We start from the raw sequence: 17,372 nt of genomic DNA, 5'->3' as shown, positions 1-17,372 counted from the left end.
ATAGTATCTATCATATTAAATATTTAATTATTATTTAATATTTAATAATGGCCAGTATCTCCGCTGTGCTTGTAAATTTACAATGACAAAAATGGTGTGAGGTTGGACCTAATTACTGAAAACAGATGTATATGAAAAATGTTTAAAAAATAAGTGTGAGAAATAGTGTCTCCATTTCAGTTTGTCTATCAGAAAGCAGTCATAAAAACACCCATTCAGCACATATCTTGGTCGCAATTATTTTATTTATGGTTAAATGTCTAAAACAAACTAATTCATGTGAACTGTGTATCAGCTTTCTTTAAATTATTATTATTATTTAATTCTCAAGTGTCTAGTGTGTATATCAATATCAGCCACAATAATACACTGTTTGTTTGGCTATATTCAAAATACACACATACATAGACAATAGGCTGACTTAATTGTAAGTGAATAAGTATTCAAGTTGAGTTTTACAACAATCTAAAACCAAGGTGAGATTTGGGAAATGATCAAGAAAAGTGAAAAGTACACTTTTGTAAATTGTTTGTAACAGGTTTATGAAACTCCACCTACACCCACAAATATTTTTCTTATTGTTAGTTCACTTCAGCGTTGGACTCTCACTTTGCAAAATGATGTAAACCCAAAGTTCAACACTAGTTGGTCATCTCCTTTTTCTGTGCTCACTTTAAATCTGAGTTTAAAATGAGAATAATTCTAAAAAGATGATTTTGAGTGTGATAGTCATCCAGGTGCAAAAATACACAGTTATGATTTGAGAAGCATAGATTGTACAGTAAACATCTTGCGTTCAGAAATTAAGTTTTTTAAATTAAAAATACTAGATTTAATTGTAATAATTGTTCAAAAATAATTTTGGGGACATAACCTATCACACATGTATTATTCCAAGCAGTATTTTATGTAGTTTTATTTTATGTAGTTTTATCTTATGTCTTTAACGCAGGTATATAGTGGATCTTTAACTTTATATTTATCTCAATCCTGCAGGCTGCGGCTGTACTCTAAATGAAGCGTGGCCGCACAGCCAGCCGCCGCCATTTTGAAAGGTGTTGGAGTGACCACGTGAGGAGGAAGTGAGTGAGGAGAGAAGACGACGGAGCAATCGAGCGGAGCGGCTGAAGCAGGCGAGCCCGAGCCCCACGCGACTCCACTCGTCTACTCGACTACCCGGGCTAACGCTAGCTACATGTGCTGAGGTCGAGGGGAAACTGCTCTCCACCGCCACGATGCCGACAGTTACTTTACCGCCCAAAGAGAACGCACTCTTCAAGAGGATCCTGGTGAGTCGTCGTGAGGAGCCGCGGAGGAGAGTTTAGAGATTCCTCCGCGGCTCTATATGTGCGCTCCGCGGCTAGCGGTAGCTTCCGTGTGTTAGCAAAATGGCATCATTGAATGGGCTAGCCCGGCCCTGACATGCGCTGTCACCGTCAGACACAGACAGCGTGTTGGTCCGTGGCTTTGTTGTGGTTCATAAGCAAAGTGATTAAAACGCAGCAGCATCAGATGCACATGTGTACTGTTGGGTGAAGACGGGGGGTTAGCAGCTACCGGGCCGGGCCGCACCGCTCCTCACACAACAACCGACAGGCTAGGCTAGGCTAGGCTAAGCTAGGCTAGGCTCCACGATGTGACGCTCGTGTGTGCTTGTATCTCCTCACAGTGATGTGACCTATCACACCTGCTCTGGTGTTTGTTTATTCTGATTATTGTTATTATTATTATTACTAGTATATTGTTGTAGGTGTGCTTTGTGTCAGGAGCTGTCCATGCTAACCGGCTAACCAGGCAGCGTCCACTGTCCTGTTTAGCCGCTGAATGTCAGTCTAAACGTGTCTGTGTTGGACCCTCGTCTGTGGTCGTACAGATCAATGGTTTAGGTTGGACAAGGCCAGGCTGGTAACGACAACTTTAGCTAACCAGTGCACGTGTGAGGAGGCGGCGGACCGGTGTGACTGTGTCAGCAGATCTGTTAGCCGCCTCAGGCCTCCACTGCTCCACCAGTCCATCAGTGTCTCTGCACACACTGTCTGTGGGTTACAGACATTGTTGGACAGTTTTGGAGTGTAGTGTAGTTTCCTGCATGTTTTAAAATATGTGTTTCCCCTGTGTGTCAGTGTGTGTTGTTAAACATCTCTGCAGCCACATGTACTGATGTTAAATGCTTTGCAGGGATCCTGTGTGGAGCAGCGACCAGTTTAACGTCACCGACTAGTTCAGATAACCTTCATTGTTTTGAAAAGCTGCCGGGCTCTGTCTGCTGGGAGTCGGTGGCTGTTTTATCAGCACGTTGGCATTCATTCACTCAAAAAACAGACCTGTGACCTGCAGCTGATCTTGAAAAGTTGGAGCCTGTGTTTGCAGAATGCCCCAGAGAGGGCCTGGCCTTTCCCTCAGGTTGTTGTGGTGCTGCACTGATAAATAGGTGGGATGTAAATTCTTACTTGTAGAATTTACCAATGAAAGAAACTGCAGAATGAGTGCAATAAGTCAGCCAATGAATAACGTCTGTTTTTTTTGTGTTGGACATTAATGCAGGAAACATTCAACAGCACATTATAGAAAAGCCTTAAAAAAAAACATAATTACTAACTTTAAACCAAGTGGTTTTAATGTGTGCATAGCACTGCTACTTTGTTTTAAAAGTATAGTACTGCAGGCTCAACAGTTAATCTTTATTTCTGCATCAGGATCTACGATTAGCACATAGAAGGCATTCATCAGTTTAATGTGCTCAGCTAAACATCATTGTTCCAACACTTTTCCATAATAAAATAAAGTGACCTTTAGTTCTTGTTCTTAGTTAAGAAGAGGTCTGAAAGCATTTCATCACGTGAAATAGTTGTTCTGTGAACGGGAACCCAGGATTGAATAACTGTCATTGATTGCCCTTTCTGCATTAGGGATGTGATATGAGATTTGAAACAGTTTTCTCCCTGACTGTAGTCAGAAGTGGACCACACCCTATTTATTTTTGCTTTCCCCCCCCACTGAGTGCCAAAATGCATTATTAGAAGTTGGCAGGTCTCCAACTTCTGCATTGCTCTGGAGTTCGATGAGTTTCTATTTTGTTCTATTGTTGTGTGGGGGGGGTAATCTTAAACTTAAATTGCACTTGCACAAAAATCCAGTTTTTTATGCATGCTTTATTGCAGTCTTGCTCTGACTTAAAACTTTTATGTTGCATTTAAGCTTGCAGGACAATGAATGCATCCAGCCAAGTCCCCCTTATTCTACCCTAAGTTGCATCTATAAATTATGAAACTGTATCACGGACAGAGGGAGGTAAAATAAAATAATAAAAGGAGTGAGAGAAAAACTGAAAAGTCTCATGGGGCAGCACAGAGCACTGACAAGTAAGCTGACCCTGACTAATGGATGTAATTCCTCAAACCGGACTTCCAGGTTTTTTATTTTATTTCACTGATGCTTGTAGCAACTCGCCCACATCAAAAAGAAGCCCCTTAAGTATTTGTTCAGCTCTAATCATGCTGTGGGACAGGTTCAAGTAAAACTGTGAAACTGAATCAGCCTGTCTAAGCTATTTATCCAGGACTGTCTAGATGCATTATGGGTAGTATTTGGTGAATAGAACAATATAGAGGCCATGACCTTTTTTAGGATGTCACACAACTGAACTATTGTTGGGGAGATTACACATACTCCTCTTTTCCTGATGGCTTCATTTCTGACGAGGTATTGCATAATAATGAAGGGTCTGAAATCCTAATGAACATGAATGTCCAAACTCAACAGAAACTTGGCTAAATTTCATGATCACCATCATTATGTTCAGTAGCTCCTCACTAATGTGAACACTAGCGAGCTGTAACCACAAGACTCTCCTCTTCACCACCTTCCTCCCAACATGATAAAAATGTGGCATCAGTACTTTGGAAAATGTTTTTAAATCTAGCATAATGTTTGCACTCCTTGCAGCGAGCCCCGCAGCTCAGAGCCACCACTGTGACAGATTCTCTCTGTAACTTGGGGCAGAGTTATTTTGGGTGAGGTAGAGAACATGCTGGATATTAAGCACAGCTGGTGGTATTAATGTTGCTAAATTTACCTTTACTAAACAGTACAGTAAGGGTGTTTATTGGCATCATGCTTCTAAAACGAAACAGGTCGGGGTGGGACTTTAATACAAGCTCTGTCACACTTCAGGGGATGTAGCTTTCGGAGGATGCATCCACTGATTTTGGGACACAGTCCAGTGTTTAGATTTTTATTTAGGGTGTTTTGATTTTTATGTTAATCTAGACTTCAAAATAATCATAAATTAAGTTGTTTAGATTAATCAATAAAGACATTTTGTAAAGTGAAACCCCAAGGAACAGTTGGTCTTTTTACTTATGCAACTGTTTTGAACTATTATGCACATTTAGTTGGACATTGTCCTGTATGCATTTCAGGTAGGGCACATTTACTGTCGATTAAAGCAGCACCATCCAGCAACTGACGGGACATAAACCTGTTTCTTCTTGTCCTCCACCAGTTCAGTGAATTACTTATAATTTCATAACCGACCTTGGCACCCATATGTGAGGTTGACGTCATCTCTTTTCACCATTAGTGAAGTTGACGGCGGGACAACGAAATGCCATCTGCCAGCTTAACTCTTCATAGGTGTCTCTCTCTCTCTCTCTCTCTCTCTCTCTCTCTCACACACACACACACACACACAGATCAGCTTAAAAGGAGAGGTGGTGCTCTGTTGATTGTGCAACTGCATACTAAATATAACTTTAGGGCAAAAAGCTGGTAATTCCTTCAAGGTGGTGTAATACTGTGTGTGTCTTTAGTAAAAAGTCTAATTCAACATTTAGCTTGGCTGTGTGCAAAATGCTGATAAATGTTAATGATATGAATAGTTTTGGTGAGAATAAATCTGGAGTACATTATCTGCTAATGTTCTACTCTTGTAAGGCTAGCATTGCTGTTGAACAACTATGACCCACTCTGTATTTGTGACCAGAATTTTTTAACTGCAGATTATCAAGACTACATTGTTCAAGGTCTTTTTAATGTTAAATGTAATCGGTATGGATCACCAAAAAAGGCAAATTGCAGAAATGAGTGTCCTTTTCAGAGTTTTTCTTCTTGCTAAGTCTAGCTTAGGGCTGGGCTATGTGGTCAAAATCTTCTATCACAATATAGGCCAGTTTATATCTCTAACCAAACGTATCACAATTGAACACGTTTTCTGGTGTGATAATAACCACATGGTTTTTACACTCTTGTATGAATTCAATACTTGGCAAGTACTGAGAATAGTTTTCATTTTAATTAAGAACTTAAGTGCAAAATAATCAGATTTTCTCAAATATTTGAGTTATTATTTGCTTGTTATTTTTAATTCAGACGGCATAATTGTGAATCACGATATCTCGATATAAATTTATCACAATATTATTCCGTTGAAAAATGACAAATGATCACATTGAATTATTGCCCAGCCCTGGTTGAGCCATTTGCTATGAGTCTAGATAAGGCTGTCGACTCCAGGATGAAAGTTACGCTGCTTCTCTGTCTCTATCTGAGATAACACTCTTGTTCTTTGGCTTAATGTGATTTCTCTCCTTCCTTTGACAGCGATGTTATGAACACAAGCAGTACAGAAATGGGCTCAAGTTCTGCAAACAAATTCTATCCAACCCCAAGTTTGCAGAGCATGGAGGTAAGCAGCAGACATAGAGATGGAAAGATGGATGAAAAAGTTCTCCTGTCAAGGTGAAGTATGTATTGTATTTCTTACTGTCTGCTGTACCCTTGTGTCTCCCTGCAGAGACCCTGGCGATGAAGGGATTGACCCTGAATTGTCTGGGGAAGAAGGAGGAGGCCTACGACCTGGTGAGAAGAGGCCTGCGCAATGACCTCAAGAGCCACGTCTGTATCCTTATTCATCTCATGGCACACATAATGTGTGTTAGTGCAGGAGATATGCACTGGGTTAAGTTATTGTCACACTTATGGGGTCCCTGCAACTCCTTAAAAGGTCTTAGAATAAAATCAAGATAAGTAAGCTCATGAATTGTCTTAAATCTGCAGTAGGTTTAACATTTGCTGATGGTGCGCTTAAGGCTGGGAAAATTGTCACACACAGTAGCCGACCTTAATGCGTCCACTAACTTGTATCTGCTTGATTAAGTTAGTATTAAACCATGAGAAGCTCTGCCATTAATATAATTTATGCTACGTTAGCTAGCTACAGATGTTGAAGTCTGTATCTCGTTGGAGCTAGCTTACAAACTAGGAATGATGGAGAGATACAAGTTTAATGATAAATGGTTGGAGGAAGATGAGTTGGTGGTGGTTGGCACTGGCAGAAAACGAAGCCATGTGTTTTTAAGGTGGAAAACAAGTGATTAGGAGTAAAGCTTTGTTTATACATTCATTAATTTCTCATATTCATGGACTACTTTATTGCCTTTTGTACAAGCCCTCAAGTATTACATGCATTATAAAGAAACAAAGGTTGAATATACTGTAAACAATTTGATTTGGCTGCAAAATATATATACTCAAAGATTTTTAAGACTTCCTGTTTCTAAAGCATTTCAAAGCGACTTTGTCCATCTTTGTTTAATCCCTAGACATGTAAATATTTAATGAAATATTTGTATCGGTCACATGATCGCGCGCACCAAATAAAAAGAAATTCAGAGGTGCACAACCAAGCACCGCAACCACATGTCGGCCCCTGATTACTACAACGAGTAGAAACTACGCCTAACAGCTGGGAAATCTCTGCACATTTCCTGCAGATAGGTGCTGGGCAGCCTCAGCCTAAAGTCAACATACTGTATCTAAGAGTAGACGACACACTGTTATCTTTTTTAGCTGCTCCCGTCAGCTCTTATCTTGAGGAGCCTGTGGCAAAAATGTGTCTTGTTTATGATGTGTGTACTTTGAGGGATGTAAAGTGATTTATGAAGTGTGTTCTTTTGAATTCTTAGTTAGTGATTTTGGTCATTTATTCCATCAATTAGGAATAGCATTTTTCATTATTTTCTGACCTGTTTACAGTCCAAATAATTAATCGATTAGCAGAGAAATAATGAAATTTAGTGAGTGTTATCTGAACATGTGTTCACAGTGGTTTATGCTGCTAAAAAAATTTGTGGAATGAGAAGTTTTAATGTATTTTTTCTTGTTATCCTCCAATTTTGAAGTTTTCTTGACTGCAAAATTAGTGAAGAAGTCCCAATCTGCTTAGAAATGTTAAAGAACAATCATTAAGTCATTGATACATGAATCAGTCACCTCAAACCAGGAGAGGCTTATTGGGCCCCAGTAACCACCGCTTCTCTGTGTGCTTCTGAATACCTTTTTTCTAAAAGTCGTTTGATAACATCTGATTGAATGGAGATTGCTCCTTAACTCTATGTGCGTCACAGGCTGGCATGTATACGGCCTTCTGCAGCGCTCGGATAAGAAGTACGACGAGGCCATCAAGTGTTATCGCAACGCTCTGAAGTGGGACAAGGACAACCTGCAGATCCTGCGAGACCTGTCCCTGCTTCAGATCCAGATGAGAGACCTGGAGGGCTACAGGGTGAGAACTGACAGTGGAACTATGAGTGGATGGTTTCTAACTTGTTAAATAATTATTCTGAGATACAATTTGGATTATCATAATCATCCTGACACACTCAGGGGTCAGGCGCCCTACTCTCCACATCCAGTTGTGAGAAGCAAATTAAAGAACTATAGCAACTGTTATTTGTAATAAAAGGGTAAAACAAACTTAAATATTTTTTGGGGAAAGAACTTTCTGGAGTACACACTCCCATCTGCTTCATCCAGGATGCAGTATGGCTCCAGTTTTGGAGAGGACCGAGCACATCAGCGGGCAGATATCAGGTTGCAGTCAGGCTTCACGATGTAGAACAGCTCTCGTGGGACACAGCCTGGGATTTTAGATGCTTATTAAGTGGGAGGTATAAAATGGCAAGATGAAAGTCTAGTTGAAAGGATAAAAAATATTGATGAGAAAGGTAGGGGCTCTGAGTTAGAGTGTATTAGGTAGTGGTGTAACGGACCGTAGTTGAACTCTGACCTTGTGGATATCTGCGTTGAAATCGACAGGAGGGCCAGTTACCTTTGCACCACCTGAGCTAAAAGCGAAACCAAAAACAATCTGTATCTGTAGATATGACTCATCTACGACTGGCAATTGTTTCCGTGGCAAAAAACATGATCGGTGCAGCTCTAAAAGTTGTATTTTATGTATTAAAAGTCATAGTTTGTGATCCAGTGCACCCTTACTCTTAGGTCTTTGTTTTGTGCTCCCTGAGTTAGCTTGTAACAACCTGGTGTCAATACCATGAATCAGCAAAATGTCTCCTCGAGTCATCATACATAAGACATAAGTTGTTTTTTTGCCACCTTGTTGATTCTGGTGGTAAGCATGGCTAACATAAAAATACATTCATTTTTTTTTCCTCTTTAGGAGACACGGTACCAGCTGTTGCAGCTGCGTCCAGCGCAGCGGGCCTCCTGGATCGGCTACGCCATTGCCTATCACCTCCTAGAGGACTACGAGATGGCGGCAAAGATCATTGAGGAGTTCCGGAAAACCCAACAGGTGAGACCCAATGACTGCTTAGCATTTCCCTATATATGATCTGTCTGGCTCATTCTTTCTACAGGAGGTGTAATATGGCTTTATGATCAGAACTTAGAAACGGATGGAACAAAGAGGTGTGAAGTATGAGTAACAGGATGAACTCACATTTCTTTTCATATTGTACGTGTCTGACTTGCTGATTGATGCAGCTGAGTTACACTGCATGCTTTTTAGTTCAACCGCCTCAACTGAGTATTAAATATAGATGTCGTCTGTGCATCGGTCACGACTACAATGGCGCTCATTCTCTCCCTCTTGCTGGTTTTCTCCTGATAAGACCAGTCTGCTTCCTGTCTTTGTGCCATATATGTAATGCAACCAGCCAATGTGACTAGGCAACTGCACACACACACACACAAAAAATGATGCAGTTTCCTGAACAGCATAGATGCAGAAGTCCATCCAGCTGTTTTTTCACTGTTGCTTGTACAAAATGTTGATTTCACTAACAACCTATTTTGTTTGCCCAGACATCTCCAGACAAAGTGGACTACGAATACAGCGAGCTGCTGCTGTACCAGAACCAGGTGCTGAGAGAGGCAGGCCTTTACAAGGAGGCCCTGGAGCATCTGTCCAACTATGAGAAGCAGATCTGTGACAAACTGGCTGTGGAGGAGACACGAGGTGAGTCACTGAGATCCACATCAAAGGCCTTGACACGCCTGGGGTGGATTTTTATTTTTGTGCATCTTATTTGCACATTGGTGTTTTTTCGAACTGTTGTTTTTGTCATGAGTACTTTCACACAGGCCGAAAAGTTTTGCACAGCTAAAAAGCAACAGCATTGCTTTGCAACTGATGTCAGGGCTGTAGTTTTTGCAAGATTCATATTCGTATTCATATTTATTTTTCCAACAATTTCTTAACTTTCAGTTTGAGCAGCTTTCTACTCGTCCTATGTACTTTGACACCAGAGCTCTTCTCTCATGTTTACATAGGAGAAATACTGTTGAAGTTGGAGCGTCTGGATGATGCAACAGAGGTCTACCGGCGTCTGCAGGAGAGGAACCCAGAGAACTGGTCCTATTATCGCGGCTTGGAAAATGCCCTAAAGCCAGGTATGACGCATTATCCTTTCTGTTAACACCAGCAGCAGCATCATCATCATCACTGACTATGAAGTTATTCACAATCATGGTTCAAGCTACAATTGTCAACACTTCAGATTTTTCTTTTCTCCAGGCGGTGTAGAAGACAGACAAAAGATCTATGAAGACGCCTGGGAGAAGTTCCCTAAAGGCCTGGTTCCTCGCCGACTGCCCCTCAACTTCCTCACTGGTGCGGCCAATAATACGTCTGTGTCATAGGAATAAATTAACAAGCTTGTAGCTGATTTCAGCTTCAGTTGTTTGTTTTTTACTCCACTGTTCTTTGTTAATCGCTTTGTGGATGTTTTTTTCTGATCATCTCCATCTCATCGTTTTTCTCTGTAGGTGAGAAGTTCAGAGAGTGTCTGGACAGGTATCTGCGGTTGAACTTCAGTAAAGGCTGTCCGCCAGTCTTCACCACCCTCAAATCACTGTACAACGACAAAGAAAAGGTGACAGCCCTGCTCAAGACATGACAGATGACTGCTCTAAATCTAAATCACAATGACAGCTTTCCTCACTTCACTTTAAACCAGCTTACATAATGCCTTAAAGGATGAGAGCTCAGTCTGAGGGAAAGCTTCCTGTGAACTAGGTTTAAAGAGACGGTTAAAAAAAATTAAATTGGGCTTGTGTTAGGTACTTACCCATAGTCGGTGTATTACTACAGTAGGAAATGGTCGGCGCCCCGCCCTGTTTGGAGAAGCAGACAGGAGTACCAGCACAGGAGCAAAGCAATGTACTGCTGCGAATGGGGACAGTATTTTAAACTGTCAGTGTTGTGTGTCTTGGGTTATTTCGAAGTCACCACAGACACACAATAACAAACAAACTAACTGATCAAGGCGGCGGTAGACCAGCAACTCCCCAGTTCTGCAAGGTAAAATTACCATTTCTGTGAAAGGAGTCTGGTGGCTTTGGAGAGAGCATAAATAATGGCCTCAATTCCCTTTAGGAAACAGATGTGAAAATATTCTAAATATAGCATATACTTAAGCTTCTGAGCAATACATTACTTTGCTCCCTGGTTGATACTCCTGTCTGCTTCTCCAAACTGGGGCTGTGCTTAAAGCCATTTTCTGTTGGTTGTACACTGACTACGGATAAGTACACTATCCCTTTAAGTTATTATGAAGTATTCACTCTTAGATACTTTATCCATACTGCAGGTGAGGTAATGCACTTTGTCCCCTTTCTCTTTGCAGGTGGCAATAATAGAGGAGTTGGTGGTCGGCTATGAAACCACATTAAAAAGCTGTAGAATGTTCAACCAGAACGGTGAGTAGGAAATGGATCATGACAATGAATTTGATGTCTTTCTAATCAACAATTTGGAGATAATTTAAAAAGTACCTAAAACTTATGGAAGGTAACAAACTTATCTGTTATGTGGTTTCATATATGGTTAACTGTGACAGTCTTTTGTTTACAACCCTGAAGACGTAAACTTACACAAACTCTTATTCAACTGTTGCAGATGACGGTAAGGAGGAACCACCCACCACGTTGCTGTGGGTGCAGTACTTCCTGGCACAGCACTACGACATGATTGGCCAACAGACCATGGCTCTAGAATACATCAACGCAGCCATTGAGAGCACGCCTACGCTCATCGAACTCTTCCTTATAAAAGCTAAGATTTACAAGGTAACCTACGCCACAAATCCGTACACATGTTAACACCTTAACTGAGTGTTGCTGTGCTGTTGTCATGACAGTTGTATTGACCTTTCCTGCAGCATGCTGGGAACATCAAAGAAGCTGCTCAGTGGATGGATGAGGCCCAGGCCCTGGACACCGCTGACAGATTCATCAACTCCAAGTGTGCCAAGTACATGCTGAAGGCTGGCATGGTCAAAGAGGCCGAGGAAATGTGCTCCAAGTTCACCCGGGTGAGAGAAACTGACAGCTGAGGAACATTTTCAGGATGTGAAAAAAGATTCTTGGTTGTATTTCCTGTTTAGTCAATTTGCAAAGAACTAATACAACCTGGAGACACTTGTGTATTACTATATTACAACCTTAATTAACTGGGGATGGAATTATTTTCACTTTCAAACACGAGAACTTCTTTAATAACAGAGCAACTTATTTAAAGTATATTATATGTAGGAGTTAATGACAAGACGACCCCAATTAAAAGGAGCTATAGTGTTCATTCATGTGTAGTGTGCCTTTGAAATGTAAATTAACTGTTGTCACTGTTTATGTGTTTGAGAGAAGTTAACTCTATACATCAATAATAGTAGATTCACAGTAATGACTAAGCATCCTACACTTTGTTTGTAGGAAACAAATCAGTTTGCAGCAGGTCACATGATAATTGAGCACAACCCTGTTTTGTCATTTACTTTGCTCATACGTGTGTGTTTGCTTTGTATTTGTGTAGGAGGGGGCGTCAGCAGTGGAGAACCTCAACGAGATGCAGTGCATGTGGTTCCAGACGGAGTGTGCACTCGCCTACAAGTCCATGAACAAGTTCGGGGATGCCCTCAAGAAGTGCCACGAGATTGAAAGGGTGAGCCCTTTTTATCAGGGACGGAAGTTGTGTGTTATTGCATGAAATGTTTGCGTGAGACTCCTTAGCGACCCAAATAAAATCTGCTTGTTTTCATTATTTTTAACATCTTCCTTTCTCCCCTTTTCCATCAGCATTTTGTGGAGATAACAGACGACCAGTTTGATTTCCACACCTACTGCATGAGAAAGATGACGCTACGCTCCTATGTGGACCTGCTGAAGCTGGAGGATGTTCTTCGGATGCATCCCTTCTACTACAAGGCTGCAGTCAGCGCCATCCAGATCTACCTGAGCCTCCATGACAATCCCCTCACCGACGACAGCAAGGAGCTGCAGGCCGACACTGGTGAGGGGGGCCGTCCCTTTCAAAGCTGTCCAGGAAATTAGTGCGTTTTGTCCATCATTAACGCCTCACTCTCTTCTCTAGCTAACCTCTCGGACAAAGAGCTGAAGAAGCTGAGGAACAAGCAGCGGAGAGCCCAGAAGAAGGCCCAGCTGGAGGAGGAGAAGAAGATCGCAGAGAAAGAGAAGCAGCTTAAGAACCAGAAGAAGAAGAAGGAGGATGATGACGAGGAGATTGGAGGACCCAAGGAGGAACTAATACCTGACAAGCTGGTCAAGGTTAGAGAAAGAAACATTAAGAATCCTTAAAACTTTATTGTCAGTGGCAAGGCAAAGGAAGTGTCTTTGACGCTGCTCAAACAGAAACACATCAGCGACTAGGTGAGCCAAATGAGTTAAAGTGATTTATGTTCCATCTCTGTCGCTTCCTGTTTACAGGTAGAATATCCACTGGAAGAAGCTGTCAAGTTCCTGATCCCTCTCAAACACCTGGTCAAGGACAAAATAGACACACACCTGATGGCCTTCGAGATCTACTTCAGGAAAGGTGGGCAGGCTCATTGGAATAATACTTCACTGACTTTTCCTTTAGTTCATATTGTGTTGATACTTTGTCCCTTAATTATCATTTCTGCTTCAATCAGATTTTAATAATCAATCATCTCTTTTCAGAAAAATACCTGTTGATGCTCCAATCAGTGAAGAGGGCGTTGGCCATTGACGCAGACCATCCATGGTTACACCAGTGTCTAGTACGCTTCTTCAAAGGAGGTAAGCCAGAGGGTTCCTCATTAATGCCACAGCTCCTACCACCTCCTCTTGCCCTTTTCTCCCTACTTCTCTTCATTGTCTGTTTTCTACATTCCTCCCACAAATGCACAAATGCGTCTTCAACTTCCTCTCCTCCTTTTCTTTCAGTCTCTGAGAGCACGGAGCTGCCGGAGGTGGTCAGGACGGTGCTGAAGCAGGAGATCACCCGGCTGTTTGGAGACAGCAACGCTATGAGCTTCAACCAGGCCTACCTCACCAAGCACTCAAACTCCATACCACACCGACTGGCTGGTAGGTTTCACACACACACACACACACACACACACACACACACACACACACACACACACACACACACACACACACACACACACACACAATGTAATTAAAGGATTGATTCACATTTAGTTAGTGAGGTTAACAATAGTGACGCAACCTAAAATATCTGTAGCCGTGTCCTTGTGATGGGTTTTTAGAGGCAGTCCACTTGTCCCATTTCTGTGTGAGCCTTTCTCTGTCACACTTCTCTTCCATGTTCTTCTATCCGCACAGTCTCCAACATGTTGATGAGACTGTGTTCAGTCTTAGGAATAACGTAGGGCTGATTGAATTATGATAACAATCACTTTGGTCAATATTGAGATCAATATTACACATTGACTTTAGAAACATCATGAATTTATTAAACTTAATAAAAAAACAAGTTTTTACTTTAACTTTAAGTATAATCCTCCACTTAATTAAAGGCTCTCTTTCCTATTTTCTTGATTTGAGCTGGACTAAACCGGCTGAGTGAGTTTGGGCTTTAAGGGAGCAGTGATTCCCACAGGATTTTGTGAGACTGTGATGGGTGGACCTCGGAGCGTCAAGGGGGGCAGTCTCCCAGTTTGGTCTAGATTAACTTGATTGATCGCTCAGCCCTAGATAATGGGGAAAAAACTTTTCCATAGCCTGCAGCTAGTCGTTGGATGTTGTAGCCATAGAAAGGAAATATACTATTTCTATGGTTGTACCTCACATTTTACCCGTCGCCTTCGGATGTTTCCATCTTGAGTTTTGTTTCCTATTTATTTCTAATCTATAGGGTGCATCCTCCACTGCACATCATAAAACCGTCATACATTTCTCAAAACACTATCACTACTCTTACTGAATGCATTCCACTGAGTCACACGGACTATTTGGTTCCTTCTCTTTCACAAATCACTTTCACATACATATAAACAATTGTGCTTCTCCAACTCGTATATCTCCTGTGGATTTTAAGAGTTTGGTTTAAAGCATACACTTTCACTCAGACTCAGTGACACTCTTCTCTCCCTCCTGCAGCTGCTAAGATGATGGTGCATCTGGACTCATCAACGGAAACCAAGGCAGCAGAGCTGGCCACTGCACTAGATGAGTCACTCAACAACAGAACCATACAGGTATTCATGAAATTATGCAATATGACAACTGGCCGGTAAAGAGGACATAATATCAATGCTATTGGCTTTTAAAAAATGCATTTAGCTAAATGTGTAGAGCTTAAATATTTTTTTCTTCCCTCATCAGATCTGCACAGAGGTCCTGGAGTGTCTTCGGGGCGCCGTGCTGGGCGACTGTAAGGAGCTCGCAGAGTCGTACCGCGCCGAGTGTCACAAGCTTTACCCCTACACGTTAGCTTTTACGCCACCGGGATACGAGGAGAACATCAAGATCGCCAATGGAGATGTTTCCACGGAAACGGAGGAGCTAGCCAATGAGATGTGAGCGCGATAGAACAACAGCGGATGAGAGAAGGAATTGGGCCGAGCACGGAGCCTTGTGGTACGCCTGACAGCCATTTTGTAGAGCCAGACATGGGGAAGCGAAAATGGGTGTTTCGTTCGTTGGCTCAGCTTAATTGGGTCTGTCCTGGCATGGCTTGGCTCTCTCCCACATGGTGGAAATCAGGACTGTGTGTGTGTGTGTGTGTGCGTGCGTGCGTGCGTGTGTGTGCGTGTGTGTGTGTGTGCGCGTGTGTGTGTGTTTGTTGAGAGCATGTGTGCGGTTGTGTATATTTGTGGGAAAGAGGGGAGGGGGGGGAAAGAGGAAGATAACAGAATGGCCATTTTACTTTTTTAATAAAGCTGACAACCAAGCTGAAAAAACGAAAATAAACAATAGTTATTGGCAAACTGTCGGGAGAAACTGTGACGGACTGACACGGACTGTCTGTTTCCTCTGAGATGATCAACAACGGTGACAGCAACCACTCGAGTTTGACTCAGTGCTGCTCCGACACGCCTATCGCACACTGCGTTCCCCCTTATTTTAAAAAGCTAATTTAAATTAAATTGGACATTAAACTGTCACCGGGGGACGGGAGACTGAGCTGAGTGGATCTGATCTCTGACAGATCTGTAGGAAGCTGAGTGGGAGGAGCTACTGAGGACCCAAAGTAGACACCGAGGACATCAAACTACCACAGGCATATCTGTTTAATCTGTAACGCCCCAGTAAACCGCTGGTCTACATGTGGCAGTGCAGCGGAGTGTGTGAGCAAGGCTCGATCTCTGCGGGCGAACAGCACCAAGAACGTTGCCCAACATGTGAACAGTTTTTTCTTCCCTCACAGTTCCTGGTTAAACTTTGGAACATGTAATCCTCTGTCTGTTATTATGGAGCACCTTGTAGCACAGATTAAAAACTGTAAAGGGTTGTGTGATGTGCGCCATTTCTAGTACAGTGATTCTCTTTAACATTTTTGCATAATTCTGAGAGAGTTGGATAGATCTAAGCAATACCATAGACACCTTCCTGTCCAGAATGGATTAGTGAAACTCTTATTGATGATAATCATTTCTAGATCTGGTTGAAGTGGTTACACGGAGCCTCCTGGCAGAGTCACTTGTGTTGTTGCTGTTGTCACTTGTTAGAAATGGTTTTATCTGCATGCTCAAAGGGACTAACAGTCTGAAGTAGGATGTTTCCACTCTGATAATTTAAATGACTCCTCAAAAGGTCAGAGTTCAGCATCGAAGCCCGTTGCCCGAAGTGACAGAAGGGAAAAATGTTACACAGCCAGTAAACTGATGAGCATCTGGAATTTGTTTTATTTTTTCCGTTCCTCCCCCTTTTTCCCCCAATAATCTTATTTTCTTCCCTGTTTTCCTCTAATTTGGGTTCTAATGTGAAAGATGAAATCTGAGATGGCGATGTATGATATCTCTGGATTTTTTTGTATTAAAACCAAACGAAAGAAAACAATTTACTTCTTCTTATGTGTACTTTGAGCCACAGGTTAACCCGCTGAGCTGCTGCAAAGTCAGACTAAGCATTGTGGGTGAGGTTGACCTCACATTTTGGTCCTCTGTATATAAAATACATACAGTTTGTTAGTTAAATATGCATTTGTTATTAAATAAATAAATCATTAAAATCCCAGCCAGAGTTGGTTTAAGTCAAACCAAGCAAATTCTTCCATTCACGTTGCCACAATATTTCCAATATATGGAAAAGGTAAATATGACTGTAGAGTGACTCCACCAGTAGGGGGCAGCAGCATGTTACACTGACCGGACAGGTGAGAGGAAGAGGGAGCTGCTGCGACCGTGACTGAGGTTAAAGTGATTCTTTTTAATTATTTGATTATGTAACAAATTTCATATGTCACACAATTTTGACAATAATTCATTCGTTATAACATGACAGGGGGAAAAGGCAGAAGGTGAGAAAATTGGACAAAAGATCATATCATTTATAATTTGCAGGCAACACATGCCCTTTCAATGTAATGGACTATTATTGGTTAATAGTTTTTTTTTTTTTTTAAAGGAGTAGAATAATCAATATATTTCTTAAATGCTTTTTTTCTTAAAGTGTTATATAATCGATAAATCATGTCCATAAACGAATGCAAAAATATTTGTACAATAAAACTATAAATATTTGGAAACATCTTTCCAAAATGGTGGAAGAGTAGGTTTTGACAATGACATTAATATTTCAATAATTCTTAACTTCTTTGAGAATTACTATGCAGGGAAAAA

The 17,372-nt window shown here is 41.5% G+C and overlaps 1 protein-coding gene across 1 annotated transcript; it reads left to right on the top strand.

The window, feature by feature from the left end:
• Positions 1 to 1,026: 1,026 nt before the first annotated feature.
• On the top strand, positions 1,027 to 16,788 carry LOC129095331 (N-alpha-acetyltransferase 15, NatA auxiliary subunit-like). The gene is made up of 20 exons (XM_054603734.1): positions 1,027 to 1,289; positions 5,602 to 5,686; positions 5,795 to 5,899; positions 7,407 to 7,564; positions 8,462 to 8,596; positions 9,109 to 9,262; positions 9,577 to 9,696; positions 9,821 to 9,916; positions 10,072 to 10,178; positions 10,932 to 11,004; positions 11,204 to 11,373; positions 11,466 to 11,618; positions 12,116 to 12,244; positions 12,379 to 12,592; positions 12,674 to 12,867; positions 13,027 to 13,135; positions 13,261 to 13,359; positions 13,507 to 13,650; positions 14,689 to 14,786; positions 14,914 to 16,788. Exons 1-20 carry the CDS (start codon positions 1,236 to 1,238, stop codon positions 15,109 to 15,111), a joined length of 2,595 nt encoding a protein of 864 aa, XP_054459709.1. The 5' UTR covers positions 1,027 to 1,235; the 3' UTR covers positions 15,112 to 16,788.
• The last annotated feature ends 584 nt before the right edge of the window (positions 16,789 to 17,372 follow it).

The sequence above is a fragment of the Anoplopoma fimbria genome, chromosome 9 (genome assembly GCF_027596085.1).
Source record: "Anoplopoma fimbria isolate UVic2021 breed Golden Eagle Sablefish chromosome 9, Afim_UVic_2022, whole genome shotgun sequence".
NCBI lineage: Eukaryota > Metazoa > Chordata > Actinopteri > Perciformes > Anoplopomatidae > Anoplopoma > Anoplopoma fimbria.
Note: the sequence above shows the minus strand (reverse complement) of the source record. Positions and strands in the feature narration are given on the sequence as shown.

Coding starts and splice junctions, on each gene's coding strand:
- LOC129095331 (XM_054603734.1), top strand. CDS start 1,236: ATGCCGACAGTTACTTTACCGCCCAAAGAGAACGCACTCTTCAAGAGG. Junction 9,697..9,820: donor GGAAAATGCCCTAAAGCCAG/GTATGACGCATT, acceptor TCTTTTCTCCAG/GCGGTGTAGAAGACAGACAA. Junction 13,651..14,688: donor CATACCACACCGACTGGCTG/GTAGGTTTCACA, acceptor TCCCTCCTGCAG/CTGCTAAGATGATGGTGCAT.